This window comes from Numida meleagris, chromosome 8 (genome assembly GCF_002078875.1).
Source record: "Numida meleagris isolate 19003 breed g44 Domestic line chromosome 8, NumMel1.0, whole genome shotgun sequence".
Taxonomy (NCBI): domain Eukaryota; kingdom Metazoa; phylum Chordata; class Aves; order Galliformes; family Numididae; genus Numida; species Numida meleagris.
Genome location: NC_034416.1, coordinates 17,465,564 through 17,483,222, shown reverse-complemented (window position 1 = coordinate 17,483,222; position 17,659 = coordinate 17,465,564). Strand labels below are relative to the sequence as shown.

Here is a 17,659-nt window from a genome sequence, read left to right as displayed (position 1 = left end):
GCTGTGCATCAGGCACTGCTGTCCCAACCCGAAATCCTCTTCCAGATTCAGCTGCTCAGTGCAGGAACACCGTACTGTTAGCTTTCCAGCACTGCTCCCCTTTATCCATTTTACTTCAGATATAAGAATCTTTTTAGGATGAAGGTACAGGCCTGGTGGCAGAAGTACAGAAGGGACAAGCTGGTGAAGGTCTGCTCAAGACACCTAACAAACCGAGCAAACTGATAGCTCAATACTATGTAAAATTCCCTGTGATGAAGTAGCTCACGGCAAACAAGTTGATTTAGATGGCTTGCTGCAACACTATCGTGCTGTTTTGGTGCAGCCAAGCTTACCGATATACAGCATTGCACTGGGCTTCTAGCCTATAGCACCAATACGTATGCTTTTAGAAGTTTAACAGCCATAACAAGGATCAAGGAAGAGATCCATACCATCCTAAGGTGAAAGATGCAAGCAGGTGTATTTTATTTTATTTATTAGGAACAAGAACCAGTCAAGTTCTCTTCAGAAATGCTTGTAGAGTTCTTCTGTTGAAGACACCAGCACAAGTTTCTGTATGACACTTCAGAATTATTCTCCCCTTGTCAATGCTTCAGACAGAAGCTGTAGAGAAGCAGCCACGCAGCTGTCTCTGAAAATCCCTAAAGTTTCAGTAATAAACGTAGCACCATAAACAGACTGGGAATGAAACAATATCAGGTCCCGCACTACAACTACTTGTTATAAATTGGGAACTAAACCATCTAGGAGCGTACTCCCTTGTGTAGTATCTAATCTACGCATCTAATGTCAGGGCAGGCATACTGACAGGACCCAACTGGCTGCAGAAACTGTTGGCAAACAGCAAAGTTTAAATGTACTCAACTGGCTGTGTGATTAATAATTTACTGAGACAATATTTTAAGTTTTGCCAGAGCACAAATTTAATGGCTGTTCTTGAAATGCACCAACAGCAAAGTCACCTTTAACATTGATTTTGTAAGTACAGCAGAGCACAGCTCCAGGGGGATGGAGAAAGGTTGCAAGAGGAAGCTTTTATTGAGTAGCCTACCAGAGATCCAAGATACTCAAGCCTGGAATGTCAAAGCATTTTCTGAAGCCAAATTTCTAGAGCAAACATTAAATGTTAATGACTTTAAAAGTCTCAACAGCCCTGCAGCTCTTGGGGGACGGATGGTGAGCAGAAGCTGACTAGGCTGAGGCAAGAAAAAGAAAAAAGAATCAAGATATTACAGGACGGGTCAGGTTCTGGCTGCCACCTAGGCTCTGGCATGCTGAAGTAAACAGGCACCTGACTGGGAAAGGTGGATTTGCTGTTTATTGCCTGGTTTTCCCCAGCCTCACACTGGGGATTCAACCACCAGCCCCTTCTGCACCCTTGCAAGTACAGTTGTGGCAGTACAGACCAGCATGGTCTAAGGAGGTGAGGAACTTCAGCTTCTCTCTTGCCAGCAAAAGAAGTTCTTCCCCATAGATAGCTACTGCCACAAAAGTAGTTCTGAATCCTGGCAAGTCAAGCAACTCACCTTCTCCAAAAGCATTAATTAGGTCAGTTCTCAGCTGCAACACCTAATCCTTATGAAATCAATGGAAATGAAAACTTGAGCTCAAATAAGAAACCAGGCCACAGATTAACATGCTCAGACATTTTGCATTATTAAGAAAGGTTAACATATTGAGGAACGGAATTTGTCACTGCCTCGGCGGCAGCAAGCAAACCACCACACTGCCCTTCCCTTGTTTTGCCACCTTTGTGCTCACAGACCTCACCACGCGGTAACAGACCGCAGACACGGCCTCCTGACTTTCAAGTTCAGAAGAAAATAGAGTCAGACAAAAAACAGCCAGTTGTAAACAGCCTAACTAGTCAGTTCATGAGAAAATGCTGATCCATTTCAACTCACAATTAGGACAGATGTGTTATTAAACTTGTTTTCACTTCGACTTTAAGACGTGAGTGGCTCTTCTCAATAGTCACTCAACTTTAAAGAAAATTACAGTTTTCCTGTATACAGTCCCTGCTTAAGCTGAATGAGAGACAGAGTTGCTGCCTTCAAGAAACATCTGCAGTGGAAATAAGACCTGAGTTATACGTGACCAAACCAACTATAAGAGTTCCTTCACCAGAAAAAAAGCAGGTTGTCACAGCAAGAAGCATAGAAACTCTGCAGGTGAGCGGCAAAGCTTAAATGCACACAACAGCCTCACTGCCTATAGAACAAGAGATAGCTTCTGAAAGCTTTGGAGTCTGAAGACTTTTCAAGATAAGCCAAAGAATAGGAAAAAATACTGCTGAGATGGTAAGGACCTTGAAACCATTCAGTTCAAGCAAGCAAGTGGGATACAAGTGGGATTAAAGAATCCAAGGATACTAGAGAGACCACAGAGCATTATCATCACATCATAATTATCACAGTACTCTGTAGAGCGATCCAAGAGTTCCTCTGGATTCAAGTGGTAGAATATGACATCACCAGGAAGGTCAAGAAATGAAACACATGCTCAGAAAAATCCTAACCCTGGAAAAGAGACACATTGGTATCTTCTATCTTGTAACTATCACCACCAAAATGAAACTGTTCCCTAAGAACACTTCCCAAGAGAATGTATAACCCACTGACACCTGCACAATGGAAGAGGAAAAAACTCTTTACTCCACAAAATGACAGACTGAAGTTCAGAGAGCCAGAGTTTCCAAAGGGCTGAATGATGACAAGGAAGTTGCATAGGCAGCATGCAATCTGCTAAGTTGATTGACTAACAGTGTTTCAAAGTCTCCATTTTGAGACTTTGTGTATACTCTGAAAATCCAGTTAGCTGGTTAACAGAGAACACTGCAGAGCCACATTTTACTAGTTCCTCTTCACAAACAAGAACTCCTTTGTTATTCTTTCCTTATCTTATCCTTGTGAGGTTAGTTTTTAGATGCCTTGGTACAGAAACAATTGCAAACAAGCTACAAAACAATTCTGGATTGTCTTGAGTTTCACTTTGACAAAGTAGTACATTTATTCCACTATGGCAGAGAATCCTTCTTTGATTCTGCTACTTCATAAAGCACTTTATGGCTCCTTAATTTCAGTTCAGCTGCAATCATGTGGAACTGGCATGTCATTTGTCAACGTTATTTTTCAATCTAAAGTAAATTGTATTGTGTGTACACAGAACTCAAGATAGAAACAGTTTGTGAAGGCGCAAGCCAAACCAACTGGATTTTCCCGGTACTGTCTACCACTGAAGCATTAATAACACCTATAGCTCTTTGAAAGCCGCGAAGCTCAGAACAGAGCTGGACTTCCACAACTGCTCTGTTAAATACCTTCAAAGGAGGGAAGCTTTTCTTGTGATTTGATTAGCAGCATCTTTTGCAGATCAGTTTCTAGGGCACCCCTGCCTGTTTGGGACTGGAGCCAAGTTCTCTCAGTGGGGCAGTTTGCAGGGAACGAAAGAAGAAATTCATCAACAAGAGACAGTGTACATCTGCCCACAGACGCTAGGCACAGGACAGCATCAAGATACAGGGCTCCGTGCCGTCCCTCACGAAAGACACCACAGAGACAGCTCAGCGTGACATCCAGGAGTGGCAATGCTACGTTTCACAGGCAGCCATCAACTTCCAGTACCACTCTTCCAACTACTCCTTTGTATCCTCATGTTACTTCCATGTGTGGCATACCAGAACACAAACAGGCTAACAAGAAGACTGTTCGCCATCCACAAAATGCATTTAAGTAACAGCACTTTGGAGTACCAACTAAACTGAGTTAGGTGCTCTGGTTACCAGAAAGAACTCAGCATTCAACAGCAGCCACGTTTCCTGCAACCATGGCAGGGAGAGAAACTGAGGTGAAGGACAGCAAAGAACAATGGTTACACATGTTAGCATTTTAGAGCAGTCAGTTCTAAAACGTTACAGAAGCTCAAAACTGGCCTATATCTCAACACCTGTGTCCAGCTTTTAGCCTCAAGTTGTTTTCAGAATGATCTGTTCAGGGGGCCTGAAATCTCCAAGATAGCAGTGAAGCTCAACAGGGCACATGTCCTTCAACAGTAGAACGTTGCTTTTGTATCTAGCCACTGATCCTGAGCTAATTCCCCAAGCAAGGTGGAGTTACAGGTCATTGTAGCAACTCTTCTTTCACAGTTCAGGTAGCTCCTGCAAGAAGCTTGTGAAGAAGCACTGCGTATACCAAAGGTCTCCTTTGCAACACAACAGCAAGGGAAGTACTTGTACCTGAGCAACTCAGAGCCTGTTCCTGCTGCTGCCCATCCCCTTTGACAGGAATCATGCTTTATTCTCACCTTTGAGGCTTTTGCTTAAGCTCCTTCAGTAGCAGGGACAAGGTGGGACTGAAGACAAAGCTGTATGCATTAGTTGTATCAGCTGATCGGACAATTGCACAAAAGAGAGTTACTTGTAAAATTAACTCATTAACAATGGCCTACCTGGGGGTTAAAAAGAACACAACAGTGGCTTTTTTTCAACACTTAATTGAGGCTGTCACTGCAACACTGAGAAAGCTTTCAGTTAGATAGAAGCTCTCAACAAGAAGCAGTTTCCTAGCTGGTGGCCTATAGGGAGGTGGCAGAAGTCACGCACCATTTTGCAGACACGTCTGTAGTCGTGTCTCACATTGCAGCTAGCACACAGGCAGTGCTAGGTGGGAAGTGTGAGGGTCAGCTAAAAGCAGTTTAGCTCTCTCACCTCCCCCAGTACATCAGCATTATTGCTGCACTGCTGTTCAGGAAGTAAAATTTGTAGGAGAAAGTTGGCTAAGCATGACCAGTTACACTCTCAAGACGCAACCAGACAGGTGACATTTTGCCACTTCTTAGAAAAGGTTTTAGCTGTTTAAAAATACCTCCCTTAGCTCACACTCTCCTTCCTTTGGAAAGAAGGAATTCAATCATCTTGGTGCTCAAGCACTATTCCAGCTTCATGATCCACAGCATGGCGGCTCAGGGGGACAATGAGTGACAGAGACAACACCAACTCACCTGTTTCCTGGACTGGGCCCTCGTGATCCTGAATCTCCGAGCAGAATAAAAAATGAAGTAGCCCACAGTTGCTGCTGTGACAATGAAAAACGACACTGAGACAAAGAAGATGGAATAGTGGTTCATCCAGGGGCCATGCTTTTTCCCCACTTCGATAACCATCATCACTTTCAGGCCGCTCTCAATCCGGCGCAGGATCTCCATGCCTTTCAGGTTGCCAATCATAATGGCAACAATGCTTCCTGCACCTGCAAAAGAGAAACAGAATCCACGTTCACCAGTGTTGTATTGCAGTCATCTTAGAGGTCCCAGTTCAAGTGCCAAAGAACAAACTGGAGAGTTCCTAACCGGCATCTGCAGTTTTAATATAACTACTAGAGTAAGTGCCATCACCTCGTACGCATTCAGCTGAACAAGTATGTCAGGTTACTTCTGAGCTGAACCATATTCAGAAATCGTTCCTCTCCACAAAGCTCCTCACTCCCATATAAGACACAGACACAACACTCCGGCAAATTACACTTTAACTTGCCTTTGAGCTGCATGAAGTTGAAAAGCACTCATACCCACAGCAAGGCCAGCTCCTGCCCAGACGCCGGGCACAGAGCTGGTGGCTTACGGATGCTTCCTGCAATGTATCTGCCTCCCTCCCTGCTCTGCTACTTCTTAACACCTCTGACCTAAATTTGACAGCACCACTGAGTACTTATCCAGGCACCGAACAATCAAAGTTATGTAGACCAGCCTTCACTTCTGTATTTTCCAGAAATAACTGAGTAACATTGGATTGAAATCTCGTCTTGACTGTAAGTGCTGCGGGTTTCAAATGCAAATTCAGAGAGAAGACAATATTGAGGTGTGCCTGCCTTTTGAATAGTCGGTGGTGGACGGCAAACCCCATCTACGTTGTAATATCAGTTTTCACTTTCCTGGCTGAACACCACAGCAACCTACCCAGAAGGACCATAGAGTTTTACTGTCAGAAGGAACTTCAAGCAACCTTGGTCCCTAAATAACGACTTGAACAAAGCTGCTTCCATTTCAAGTGACAAAGCAATTGCTGAGAGCACTTCATACTATTTGTGGGAACATTAGGTAGTCCCAACATAACGTTGTTCTTAGGGGAAAAGGGGAGACGAGCAAGTTATCACTGGCCTCTCACTAAACCAAATGTGAGAAAAGTAGATTCACAGACAAGCCAGTAAGGAGCTGCACTGCATTAAGCCATCACCTGCACGACATTCATAATAGATATTACACGATGAAGCAATAAAGGCTATTACAGAAGTGCTATTTTTAACTAACCTCCCAGCCAAACCAATTTTATTGGAGAGACCAATTTTTTCTCTCCATTAAGAAACCTCATCCTATCAAAACTCGAACTGGTGTTAAATCACAAAAGGCTCTCATTTGAGAAAGCACTTATTAATTTTCTAGCTTGCTCATGTAATGTCTTTGACCCAAGGTGTCTAAGCATGACGTCTAGCAATTTTCCCCAGTGTGACTAAACTCATCATCTATTCAGAAAGCCTCCTGTAATGAGAAGTACGCCTCAGAGCAGAGGTGACATAATAGGCACCCAGACTGTGCAGCTACCACCCTTCACAATGAGCTAGGATTTATATGCCAGTTACAAAACGGGCTGGAGGCAGGTGATAGGAGCAAGCAAAGAATTAGGGATAGGGTCAGGTCAGGAGCTTAGACTTTTTGCTTTCGTAAGAGTAGAGGAAAGCGTGGGAGAACTGGTTGTGACAGCAAGAAAATAAAAAGCCTGCCAAAAAGCTTCTTCTGCCTTCTGCTTCACGACTCAAATATAGCTTGTGGTTAAGTGCAATATGGCAAGTAGCACAGGGACGCCTGTTAATGAATTGCCACCATCAACCCGCAACATCATTTTAACTACTAAGCCACCAGCTGGGATGGAGTTTTACACCCTTGAAAAAAAAAAAAAAATAGACTTGACTTCAAGTTTCAGGCTAATCACTTCACCAGGATGGCATTAGAAGACAATACTCTTTCCTGGTACTTCTTTTTTCCTCCCATCCTCAGAGATTTCTCAGTTTCAGCTACTTTGGATCAATGCACGTGAGTGGTCAGGTGGCAGACTTTAGATCACTGACTGCAGCCACTGAAGGAAGGAAGCTCAGGTTGCTGTTCTCTGCTCCTTCTCATTTATTCAGGCACATTCTCTGCAAGCCACAAGCTGCTGCCCTCAGTGCAATGCTACTGCTTATTCACAACTATAGAGGTGGAGGAGAGGAGACATTGCTTCACAAAGGAGCAAACTGGCAGTGTGCTGAGGTCAGAGCCCAGTTTAGGCACGGCAGCCACAGCAGCCAGACTTTCACCAGCTATGAAGAAAGCACATCTTGCAAGTGAGAGCTCTGACACTGCAGAAGCAAGAGCAGATTGAGAGGGTGGTTGCGTCCACCAGCATCAGCATTGCTGCCCTATGACAAGCCCCTGCTGATGTACACCAGCACCCATCTACAGTACTTTGCATTATGGGTGCATGGCTTTAGGGCTGACAATTCATTTTTAAAGGCACTTACAGAAGAGCAAACGTGACATTACACAAAGCTAATCAAATGCCTTGTGCTAACAACAAGGAAAGGAATCCAGAAACTGCCCCTACATTCCAAGCCCAGCTCACCTGGGCCAACATTTGGTCACTGTCACAGGGGCATCGCCCTTACCCAGCAGAAAACAAGGCCTCCTTCCTCTGCCAGGAGGAGCTTCAGCAATGCCCTGTTAGCCCAAAGCCAAGCTCAAAGCCCAGAACCCACATTTAGCCTACTGCTGCACTGCTAAAATCAGAGCAGAGAGGCCAGCCCACACCCAGCACTCCCAGAGCTGCTAGAAGGATCCCACCACAACAGGTACTGCAGCATGCCACTGAGCCCAGGAAACTGCCAGCCTGCGTGCAGGCTTCTGACAGTGCTCAGGCATTTTAATGGCAACGGGTTATTTGAGAGGACATCTGAAGAGGTATCTCAAGCACAGCTGCTGCCCTGAGCTGTCGGCTTCTTTCCAGACTCCAGCAAAGCAAGAGGAAAGTCAATGACTTGTGCACAGCAGGAAAATCACAGAAACCCACATTTCTGGTCTAGGAATCAGCTCCTGTGATTTCTGCAACGTTTTTTAAGGGAAGTTAGAAAGTGAGATTAAGCTGCTAATAATAGGGTCATTGCTAAACAGAAGCAAAATCTGTTTAGTTAAACATTTCCCAGCCTCTCTCCTTTTCCATCTCCTATGAAACTGGAGAGGGAAAGTTATTCAGGTCTCCAGACAAACACAATCTGTCTTTGTAGGTCTGGAGCTCTGCAAAAGGTTCCTCCCAAATGATAAGGCAGCACGGCACGAGGGTCAAAATCTGGAAGAGGCTGTTTTGCAGACACAGGAGAGCACAGCCAAAACACAAGCATTCAAAGGGTTCCTCAGGGTTGGGGGAGAAGAGCTAGAACACAAGAGCATTTGGCACATAAGGAGAGAGTACATGACCGGGGATCAAAGTTTTACCTTCCTGTATCAGGTTTACTTAGATGCAGAGTGGAGTTTCATCTATTTATACCAGCACAAATACCTGTGTTCAACTGTGCCTGCAAAAACCTTCCTTGTTCTGCCATTCATTTCTGCTTCATGCTGCTCTGCAGGCACACAGTGACAGGGCTGGCAATTCAGAAGAGAAATTCAGCATGCAAGATGTGCACAGAACCAACGGGATTGACCCCTGCACAGCGAACACCTGCTCCTTCACAGGTAGGGGATGAATGTCACCCAGTGCTACTCCTGGGCATGCTACAGATAAGTCAGCTCTGAAGCACTGCTCAGTGTGGTGGGACTCTGTGGCATGCGTCAAGGCAAGGCCTGCATGGCAGGTCAATGCCACGCACTGCACCAATGCCTCTGCAGCTCCTGCACCTTGCACTGCTGACAAAGTCTCTCCTCACAGAAGCAGCTCTGGGGAGCTGTCACAATGTGCTCAGGGTCAAAGCTGAAATTGCTGCCTTTTTTTTTTTTTTTTTTCTCCTTTCAAATGAAGAGAAAAGCAATTTTCACAGATACTGATCAGCTATAACCAGTAATGAGCACTCATTTCTCACTTCTCTGTTGGGACTTGAAGTTGTTCTTCCCTTCAGGTAGCTACAGCGCAGCACAACACAAACCCTCTGGGGATTCACAAAGTGAAACAGAGACGCACATTAAGGAATGCTCTAAGTTTCCCATAACTACAAGCTGCATGACAACATTTTCTGTCCAGCCCCCAGGCTCACTGCTATTAAAGCCTTCCTATGACAGAGAAAAAAAATAACGTATTAGGAAGGAGCTCCATCAGCACTCCAGGTGGAATGAGTACAACAGGACAAGACCTAAAAGCCCAGAAGCTACAGCCACGACACAAGACTTGCAGGAAGCTCTGTCCACCAGAGACCCAGCCATGGTGACACCAGCTTTCTTGATCTGACACCAATGGCGAGCACAGCAGCACGGGAAGGCCACAGCCGCTCTCCAAAGGACAGCTGCTAGGCCTGTGTGTAACATAGCAGGCACATTTCCTCACCCAGGATGAAAGTTTAATGCTCCCTTAACCATAATTAAAATTCAGCCCTACTCCACTGCATCTCCAGCTTACAGCAGATGCACTCACTGCACAAGAACAAACCAAGCACGGGGCTCTGCCAGAATGTCACCTGCTGCTACTGCCACAACAACCGTCCCTTCCGAGATGGCCTTGGTAAGCAAATCCTCCCATCTGGAGAGGAGCTGCTGTTACAGCAGTGTGTCCTCCAGGGTCAAGCCCTGCCCCCCGCACACTCCTGTGGGCTTAAGCCTGTCCGCAGACAGCAGCCAAAGAGCAGGAACACGTCGCTCCTCCTCACTCTGCTTTATCTTCCAGATCTTATGAGAAAGAGAGAAAACTTTGCTGCCCTCATTTTGCTCAATGTAGGTTCTGCATTGTGCATGTCACTGTGTGCACTGAATAAAAATGAAGCACAACATGGAAAGAGCCTGCGGTACTTTAAACTTCTGCCGTGTTACCAGGACCCGTCCAATTAAGGCTAAAGCTCCCCAGCTAACTAAATGCTGGAAAACAAGTTTTCCTTTAAGGAAACTTCTCAGGCATTGGAATTTAAGGAACTTCTGTTTCATTCTCACATTTCTCAGTCACCACTCAAGTTTCACAACCAGCCCAACAGAACTGGCTCAGGCTGTCAGCCACAACGCCAGCTCTGTGACCGCACACCGCTCTCGGTGCAGCAATGTTGCAAGCTCTAACACACCAGCAACTAACACCAGGCGTCACCGGGCTCTGCAGTTCAGGCAAAAGCTTCAGCTATGAAGCTTGCCATCACTACGCACTGCCACCTCCTCCTCTGCAGCTGACTTGAACACAGCAGCACTGTCACTCTCTAGTACCTAGATTTAATTTTCTGTGCTGCTAAGAGAAATAATTAACATTTTCTCCGTGTAGTGCTTTTGCGTAACACTGGCAACTACAGACTTGCGTGAGACCCTGACACAGCTCTTTGACGTGAATGATTAACTTCCAGTTGTTTGACAGTTCTGTATGTCAAAGCTCGCTCAGAAACTGACTCCACTCTTCCAGCCTCTCTTAAAACAGGTTTCTCATCTCATTCAGATAAAGCTCACCACTGGAACTACTTTGCTTTGTTTAAACATGAGCTGAGTTTGGTTGGTTTCAAGCAAGTCAACTCATGAAAGCCCCTTTCATTCCATTTAAAGGCAGACACATAACCTGGGGCAAATACAAGAGATCTTCTAGTGCAGCTTTCCTTGGATAGCTAGGGGCAGGCCCTTGTCACATCTCTTACCAAGAATAGGCTGAACACAGCCCAACAGGACCCTCCCCTCTGGAAGGGAACCTGGCTACAACAGCTTCCTTCTGAAGAAGGCAAAAGTTTCGTAAGCATTCTGAAGAAAGAAGGTGTAAAACAGTTACAGAAGTTACAAGGGTTTCTCCAAAAAGCAATGCCTCCTATTTTTTGGTCCACAACATCAGAGGTGGATATTGGTGTGGCAGTAGAGGTTGAACCTTCCCACCAACATTCAGGTACGTGCTGTCATTGTACGACAGGTGGCAGCAGGGAGGCAATCTGTAAACTGGCATTGGACTTGGAAGCGCCTTTGAGGGAAAGGTGTGCCACTGAGCTCCTCCATGAGGAAAAGACAGCACCCGCTGACATTCATCAATGCTTGCTGAACACTGATGGAGACCAAGCCATAACTGAGGGGTGGGTGCTATGTTTCAGCAGTGGTGATAGCAACACGAAAAACAAGTCACGTTCTGGACTGCCGTGCAGGCTCTTGTTCATTGCTGACAAAAATGCACAGCTAATGGACTATGTTGAAAAGAAGTATTTTGTAGCTGAGCACTTATTCTATCCACTAGTGTTATTGTGCTCTTTGTATCTGTTGTAGTTTCCACGGAAATAAATATGAGGCATTGCTGTTAGAGCAACCTATGTGTTTCATAGCAAGGGAAAAGGCTAAAATGCCACGCACGCAAGTGACAGCATTTCAGGTTAAGTCACGTTTTCCTCCTTCACAAACATCTGAAGTTTTGCATCATGTTTGAGGGCAGTGAAATTAAGTCCCAGCGGTTTCAACACTACCTCTCTTTGGCCAGAGCCCTTGTGCAACCAATGGACCCCTGCATGGCTCCAGCTTCTTCCCTGGGGAGCAGCCCCATGCTGCACCCAGCTCACACCCGGCACAGCAGCCAGCAGCAAGATCCAGCCCAGCAGCCAGCCAACACAACATCTTCCTCAGGAACACAATATATAACACACAGAGAACACCGTTTCCTGGAAGTCACTCAAAGGGGAAGGAAAGGAATGGAAGCAGCGTGGTACAGCTATCAAAAGTTAAACATTACCCTTCCCTGCGTAGAAAGCGTTCTCTGGTGGGCCGGCCAAGGCCAGCTAACTCCAACTCATTTGATATCACAACAGCAGAGTTGTTTTAATTAATAAAAATGGAGTATCGCTTTTCTTCTTACAAAGAAATTAAGCAGCACTTCAGAACACCAATGCACTGTTTTCTCCCAGTGCTTTGGGACTGAGAAGTGAAGATGCAATTATGAACAGATTAAAGGCAGCAGACACTCTGCTACAGCTGAGTAAGTTCTGCCAGAGAACTGCCACGGGATGAAAGATTGCATTTTTTAAAGAGTGTGCACCATCTTGCAGAGAAATCTTCAGAGAATGCACAAGAACGGTTCGAAGCACCATGGCAAGAGCTCATCACCCCCTTCCCTCAGCACTACACAACCCCAGCTGACCACCACAGAAGCAGAAGAAAAAAAAGCTACTTTTTGTTTCAGCTGCTTCACAGACAAACAAGATGAGCGAAAAAGCAGACTGGTCAGTTTAACAACTCGAGGAGGATGGAGACGAAATACAAATCCCGGTGTTGGTCAGGTGGTGGCCAGCTCTTGGCTTGTATCTACGTGCTGTGGCACCTGCAACACAGAAGATTGGAACAGCTGTGCCTCCAGCCTGAGAGGAGCAGCATCCCCTGGGCATCCCCCTGACTGCACCATGGTCAGCCAGCCAGCAGGCAACAAAGCCACCTGCTGTGCTGCAACTGAAAGGCAGCGCCGGATCACTGTCCAAGCAGCCTCCTGCCACCTCAGCATGCTGCCTGCTGAGGCGTGTGAGAAGTGCATTTACTACACTGCCTCTCGTGTTTAAGTAGAACTGTTTGAATGCTGCTTACCTCGCTGCATTGAAATAGTAAGAAATAGGGGGGTTCTGGTGCTTGTTAAGCAAGCTGGTACATGTCTACTGGCATCTGTTACGGCAGAAGGGGAAGTGAACTAACAGTATGCACACGCTGAGCCCCTGTTGTGGATGTGATGCAATTCTGAACACAAAAGCTGTTGTTTCCAGCATCACACCACGCTATGGACATAAGCTTCGTACCTGGTCCCAGAAGCACTGTCAAAGCACAAAGCCTGCTTGCTAGCTCTGCTCTAATACTTGCTACAACATTTACAGAAACAAATAATTATTGCCTTCCAGCACGTGCGGGAGGCCAAGTCTTATCAGGAACACTGATCTGACCAAACAGGACCTATCGCAGAAGATTTCCCACAATCACAGACACTGTTAGGGGAATTTTCATCCTCATGCCTTTATTGCCACGTGATAAGCTCTCCCCTTTGCAGGAGAAGGGTGACTGAACTGATATTCCAGGAGCAATTGAAGCCTGGGCAAAGTGACTTGTCTGGTCCTGTCCTATCCCTCCCCCTTTACTCCTCCTTTGCTCTCTCCACCCCAAACATTACCTAGAGCCAAGAGAAAAATCACGCACTTCCAGCCTGCTTCTCAGTTATTTAAAGCAACAGCCTCTTATGACGCCAGTTTTTTTTTTTTATTAAGTTGCCTTCTTGTTCACACTATGATCTAAACCAAGTGAAATCCACTTCCAGCTTGCTTTACTTTGCAGCTGGCACTATGCTTTATCTCTTCCTCCTCATCATACGAACTACAGAAGTAAACGTGCAACAGCAAGACACTTGAGAAGGTTGCAAAAATTGGCAGGAACAGGCAGCAACAGCCAGGGCTATCAGAAGGGAATTAAGCAAATGCACAGCAGCAATACAGAGAAACATGAAGACAAGCAAGAACCTTTGGAGATCCTGAGCATGGTGAGGACAGAAGAGAGGGGAAGAGAGAAACCTCTGCTAACAGATGGTTCTGTGAGGCAAAAGAAACTCCTGTTTGGGAAGCTCATGCTCACAGCCCAGCCTTAGCCTGGAAACACAAGCCTCCTTCGGCCTGAGCAGCGTGTGGCCCTCACCAACGCTATGTTAATGGGACTGCCCTGCCCGGGAGCAGCCTCCCATTAGCCCTGGGAGACTGCTGGGTGAGGCTGGCCCCCAGACCAGACACACAGCCCTTACTGTGGGCAAGGAAGATTTCTACAGAGAGAAGCGTGGGAAACTTCTGCCAAACAGGCCGGAGCACATTAAAACTAAACCTTGTTTTAAATAACACAAATTTCCATAGGCTCCCAGTGGGTCCTGGAGCTGGAAACCAACCTGCATTCTATTTGGTTAAATAGTGTTAAGAGTGATTACTTGCCAAATGAATCCAACAACCACCAACTTTACCCCCCACACACCCCTTCTGAGTCTTTAAGACTCATGCACATGCTACCAGGCCCTAGATCTTGGAAAATGAAATCATCCTTGAGTTCAGCAGCCAAGACAGCACACTTGGCAAGTGCAACACGATGCAAAGAGAGCTGCCCCAGAAATCTGATGCGTGGCTTTTGGTCACCGGCAAGACTGAAATACCACCTTTCCATCTACCTAACAGTATCCAAAGCCCTCCAGAGTAACAGCAATCAACATTCCCTACGGAGAATTCTTCAGCAAATATTTTCAAGAGCATTCAGCACGACTGATTTAGAAAATACGTTGCTCACCCTCTTCCAGTGAGATCAAGTCTGCCACTATAACCCTCCGCTCTTAACACACTGGTAGCAGCCCAGTTCTCACTGGAAATGAGCGAGTTTGATGCAGCTAATGATAAAATAACACAAGTCAGCACAACATAAGCCGGGAGGCACCTGTCTGCAGGCAGAGGACAGGGCACACTTGATACGATCAGGAAAGCACTGAGCCCGACCACTGTTTGCTCAGTGGCATGTTCAGGACTGGAGGCAAACAAGCAGTGTCATTGTTTTAGGGCCGCAGCCCCACACAATGAAGCCTCTGCTGCCACAGCTGTCACCTTGGATTTTAATTCATCCTTTCACATTTCAGCAGCCCAGTAAAGCCAAAGAGCAAGGGCACTTAACAGAACTGTTCCAGGCCATTTAAGGGCTGGTGCCTACCCTGCATGTTTTTCTATGGCACAGAGGAACCTAAACTAGATCAAGAAGAACAAGGTCCAAGATGAGAGGCCACCAGCAGCAGGCAACAATCTGCTCCTCAGTTCCTCCCCCAGGTGCTCACAGACCTCTGCACTGTAGCCAGCCCCAACTACTGCATCCCCACAGACCCTGCAAGGTTGAGATTTGGGCCACCAGCCAGACTCAGTGGCCCACATCCAGTTGTCTGAACGCCCCTATAGCTGAAACCTTAACTATAAACAAGGGAGCCACGAAGTCGCTCCCATGCACCCAAACACCCCCCTCTCAGGTCCAGAGAGCAGCAAACTCTGGGCACTGCAGGCAGCAAACACCGCCCTGGATGTGCTCAGTGCAAGCCCCGCTCACTGCAAAGCAGAGCCGAACTTTTGTTTATACGACATTCACAAAGCCTCGGCACAGCCTCCCTTGGGCTTGCTATTCTGCCTCAATCCTCTGCTTTAGCAGGACCAGTTTTACAGGTCACATCTGCCTTTCATAACAAAGTTATAGTTTGTTTCTAAATATCACGCTTCATACAAAGTTCCAGCAGAGCACAAGCACACTTTTTTCCTATATGCTATTTCTTCTAGACGTATGACTGCTGGCCTTAACCTTTGTGGAATTCCTGCAGAACAAGTTAAGTGGCAGCGCTATGCATTTAACCTTTCCTTCCCCTTTTCACCCTTGGATGCAGGTTTATAGACTTGAACCAGATCTTGTCAGCCCGAGATGCACTGTTAGGGTTGTAGCCAGAACTATTTAGCTGCGTTCTCCTCGAATAAGCCCTCTGCAGATCGGGTGATATGCTCCTCCAGGCTAGAGTTACACAACAGGAGAAACCAAACTGAATTATTGCAACAACTTCTTGACCAGCAGAGAATCCTCCCTCACCAAGTGCAGGGACATACCACCCACAAACACTTTCCATCCTAACGCACCCTGGCACCACAGCCACCTAACAGTCTGCTTCTTTCTTAAGTCAAGGCCCACCTTTAAAACAAACCAGCTCTTACTGCGCACTTCTCCCCAACACACGCTGCTGTTTTTCTCCAACCAAATGTCTTTTTTAGAAGGTCAATATAGATTGCAGAGAGCACAGAGCTGTACTTTGAAACTCTGCTCAGCCTGCCACAGAGAGGTACCATCTTCTTAAAGTGAACATGATTAAAACTCAAGTTTGCTAATTGATAAGGTGCTGCGCTTATAAAAGTACAAAGTAAATATTACTTTGGACTCCGTTAAATCCTTGACGTTCTATGTGCTGGAGAGGCTTAAGCAGGATTTAATCACATCTGATCCGGCTATTTATTGCTTTCCGCTGTTTTTATTGGTAGGATTTATTTATTTACTTATTTTTAATAACTTGGCATGCCAGAAAGTTTCCACACAGAGCACTGATATAAGCAATAAAGATTCGTCAGACTAAACATGTTGACTGTAAGACGAGAACGCTCTCAAAGCGGGGTGACAAGGCTGCTATGGCGCAGCACAGGCACTCTGAGGTCTTCACAGAAGGAGCTGCTCCAGAAGCCCAGGCTGACCTCGCAGTGGACAGAAGACAGAAGCTGTCTTCTCCAGAAAGTCACCGTCCTGCTTGACAGCAGTTTGGCTGGGAAGTTTCATCACGCCCTGGGGCCTGGAACCTGCAGTGTGCGATGATCAGGACAGCCAGCATCAATCCCTCAGCAGAGAGCTGCAGGCAGCACGGGCAGGGAGGGAGTGCTCCGCCTGGAGCAGCCCCGTGGCAAGCAGATGGCTCGTCTCAAGGAACAGCTGCCAGCAGGATTAAGATGCCATAGGTCTCCCAGCAGCCAGGATGGCGCAGGGGGCAGAGGCGGAAACCCTCCCCTCATAAACAGCTTCAGTGGTGATCTGCCCCGGTCAGCAGAGCAAACAGAGCTCCTCAGAGCTGCTGGGTCATGCAGGCACACAGCAAGCAGAAATGCTGCTGTCAGGGCGGCAGGAGGAATGAGAGCCAAGTCCTGACAGCATTTCATACAGCGGCTTAGGTTGGAATGGACCTTAAAGCCCACCCAGCCCCAACCCCTGCCATGAGCTGGCTGCCCCCAAAGCTCAGGCTGCTCAGGGCCCACCCAGCCCGGCCTTGGGCACCTCAGAGATGGGCACCCACAGCTCTGGCAGCAGTGCCAGGGCCTCACCGCCCCCTGAGTAAAGAATTTCCTCCTGACATGTAATCTAAATCTCCCCTCTTGTAGTTCAAAGCCGTTCCCCCTTGTCCTATCACTATCCACCCATGTAAAATATCAGTCCCCCTCCCGTTTACAAGTTCCCTTCAAGCACTGGAAGGCCACAACAAGGTCTGTCCAGAGTCCTCTCTTCTCCAGGATGAACAAGCCCAGCTCCCTCAGCCTGTCTCCACAGGAGAGGTGCTCGAGCCCTCTGAGCATCTTCATGGACCCTCTCCAACAGCTCCATCCATCTGCCAGCAGACGATTCGATTACACCAGAAAGCTCTGCCTCTGAGACAAGAGCCCAGACCCCGGGTTTTAAATTCCTGTTCACCCTCCCTACGGTGTCAGGGTGGGGCTGCCCGAAGCGCTGGCACTGGGCAGGACACGGGCACGGCGGGGAGGTGCTGCACGCCCACCCCACAGCACGGGCACAGCAGCCAGAGGAAGCTCCGACCCGCGGCCCGGCACCTGCCCTGCTGCCGCCAGGAGACAGGAGCCCTCAGCCCAGGGCCGCTCTCAGGAAGCACAGGCTTGGAACGCAGCCAGAGCTCATTCTTCATTTGACAGATGGGCAGCCCGGA

At 47.0% G+C, this 17,659-nt stretch overlaps 1 protein-coding gene across 1 annotated transcript in view; it reads right to left on the bottom strand.

Annotated features, from left to right (window-relative positions):
• Positions 1 to 17,659, bottom strand: part of RNF128 (ring finger protein 128, E3 ubiquitin protein ligase) — a 37,382-nt gene that overhangs the window by 8,463 nt on the left and 11,260 nt on the right. The window contains exon 2 of the mRNA XM_021406523.1: positions 5,002 to 5,249. Coding sequence (XP_021262198.1) covers positions 5,002 to 5,249 — 248 coding nt within the window. The remainder of the gene's footprint in view (positions 1 to 5,001; positions 5,250 to 17,659) is intronic.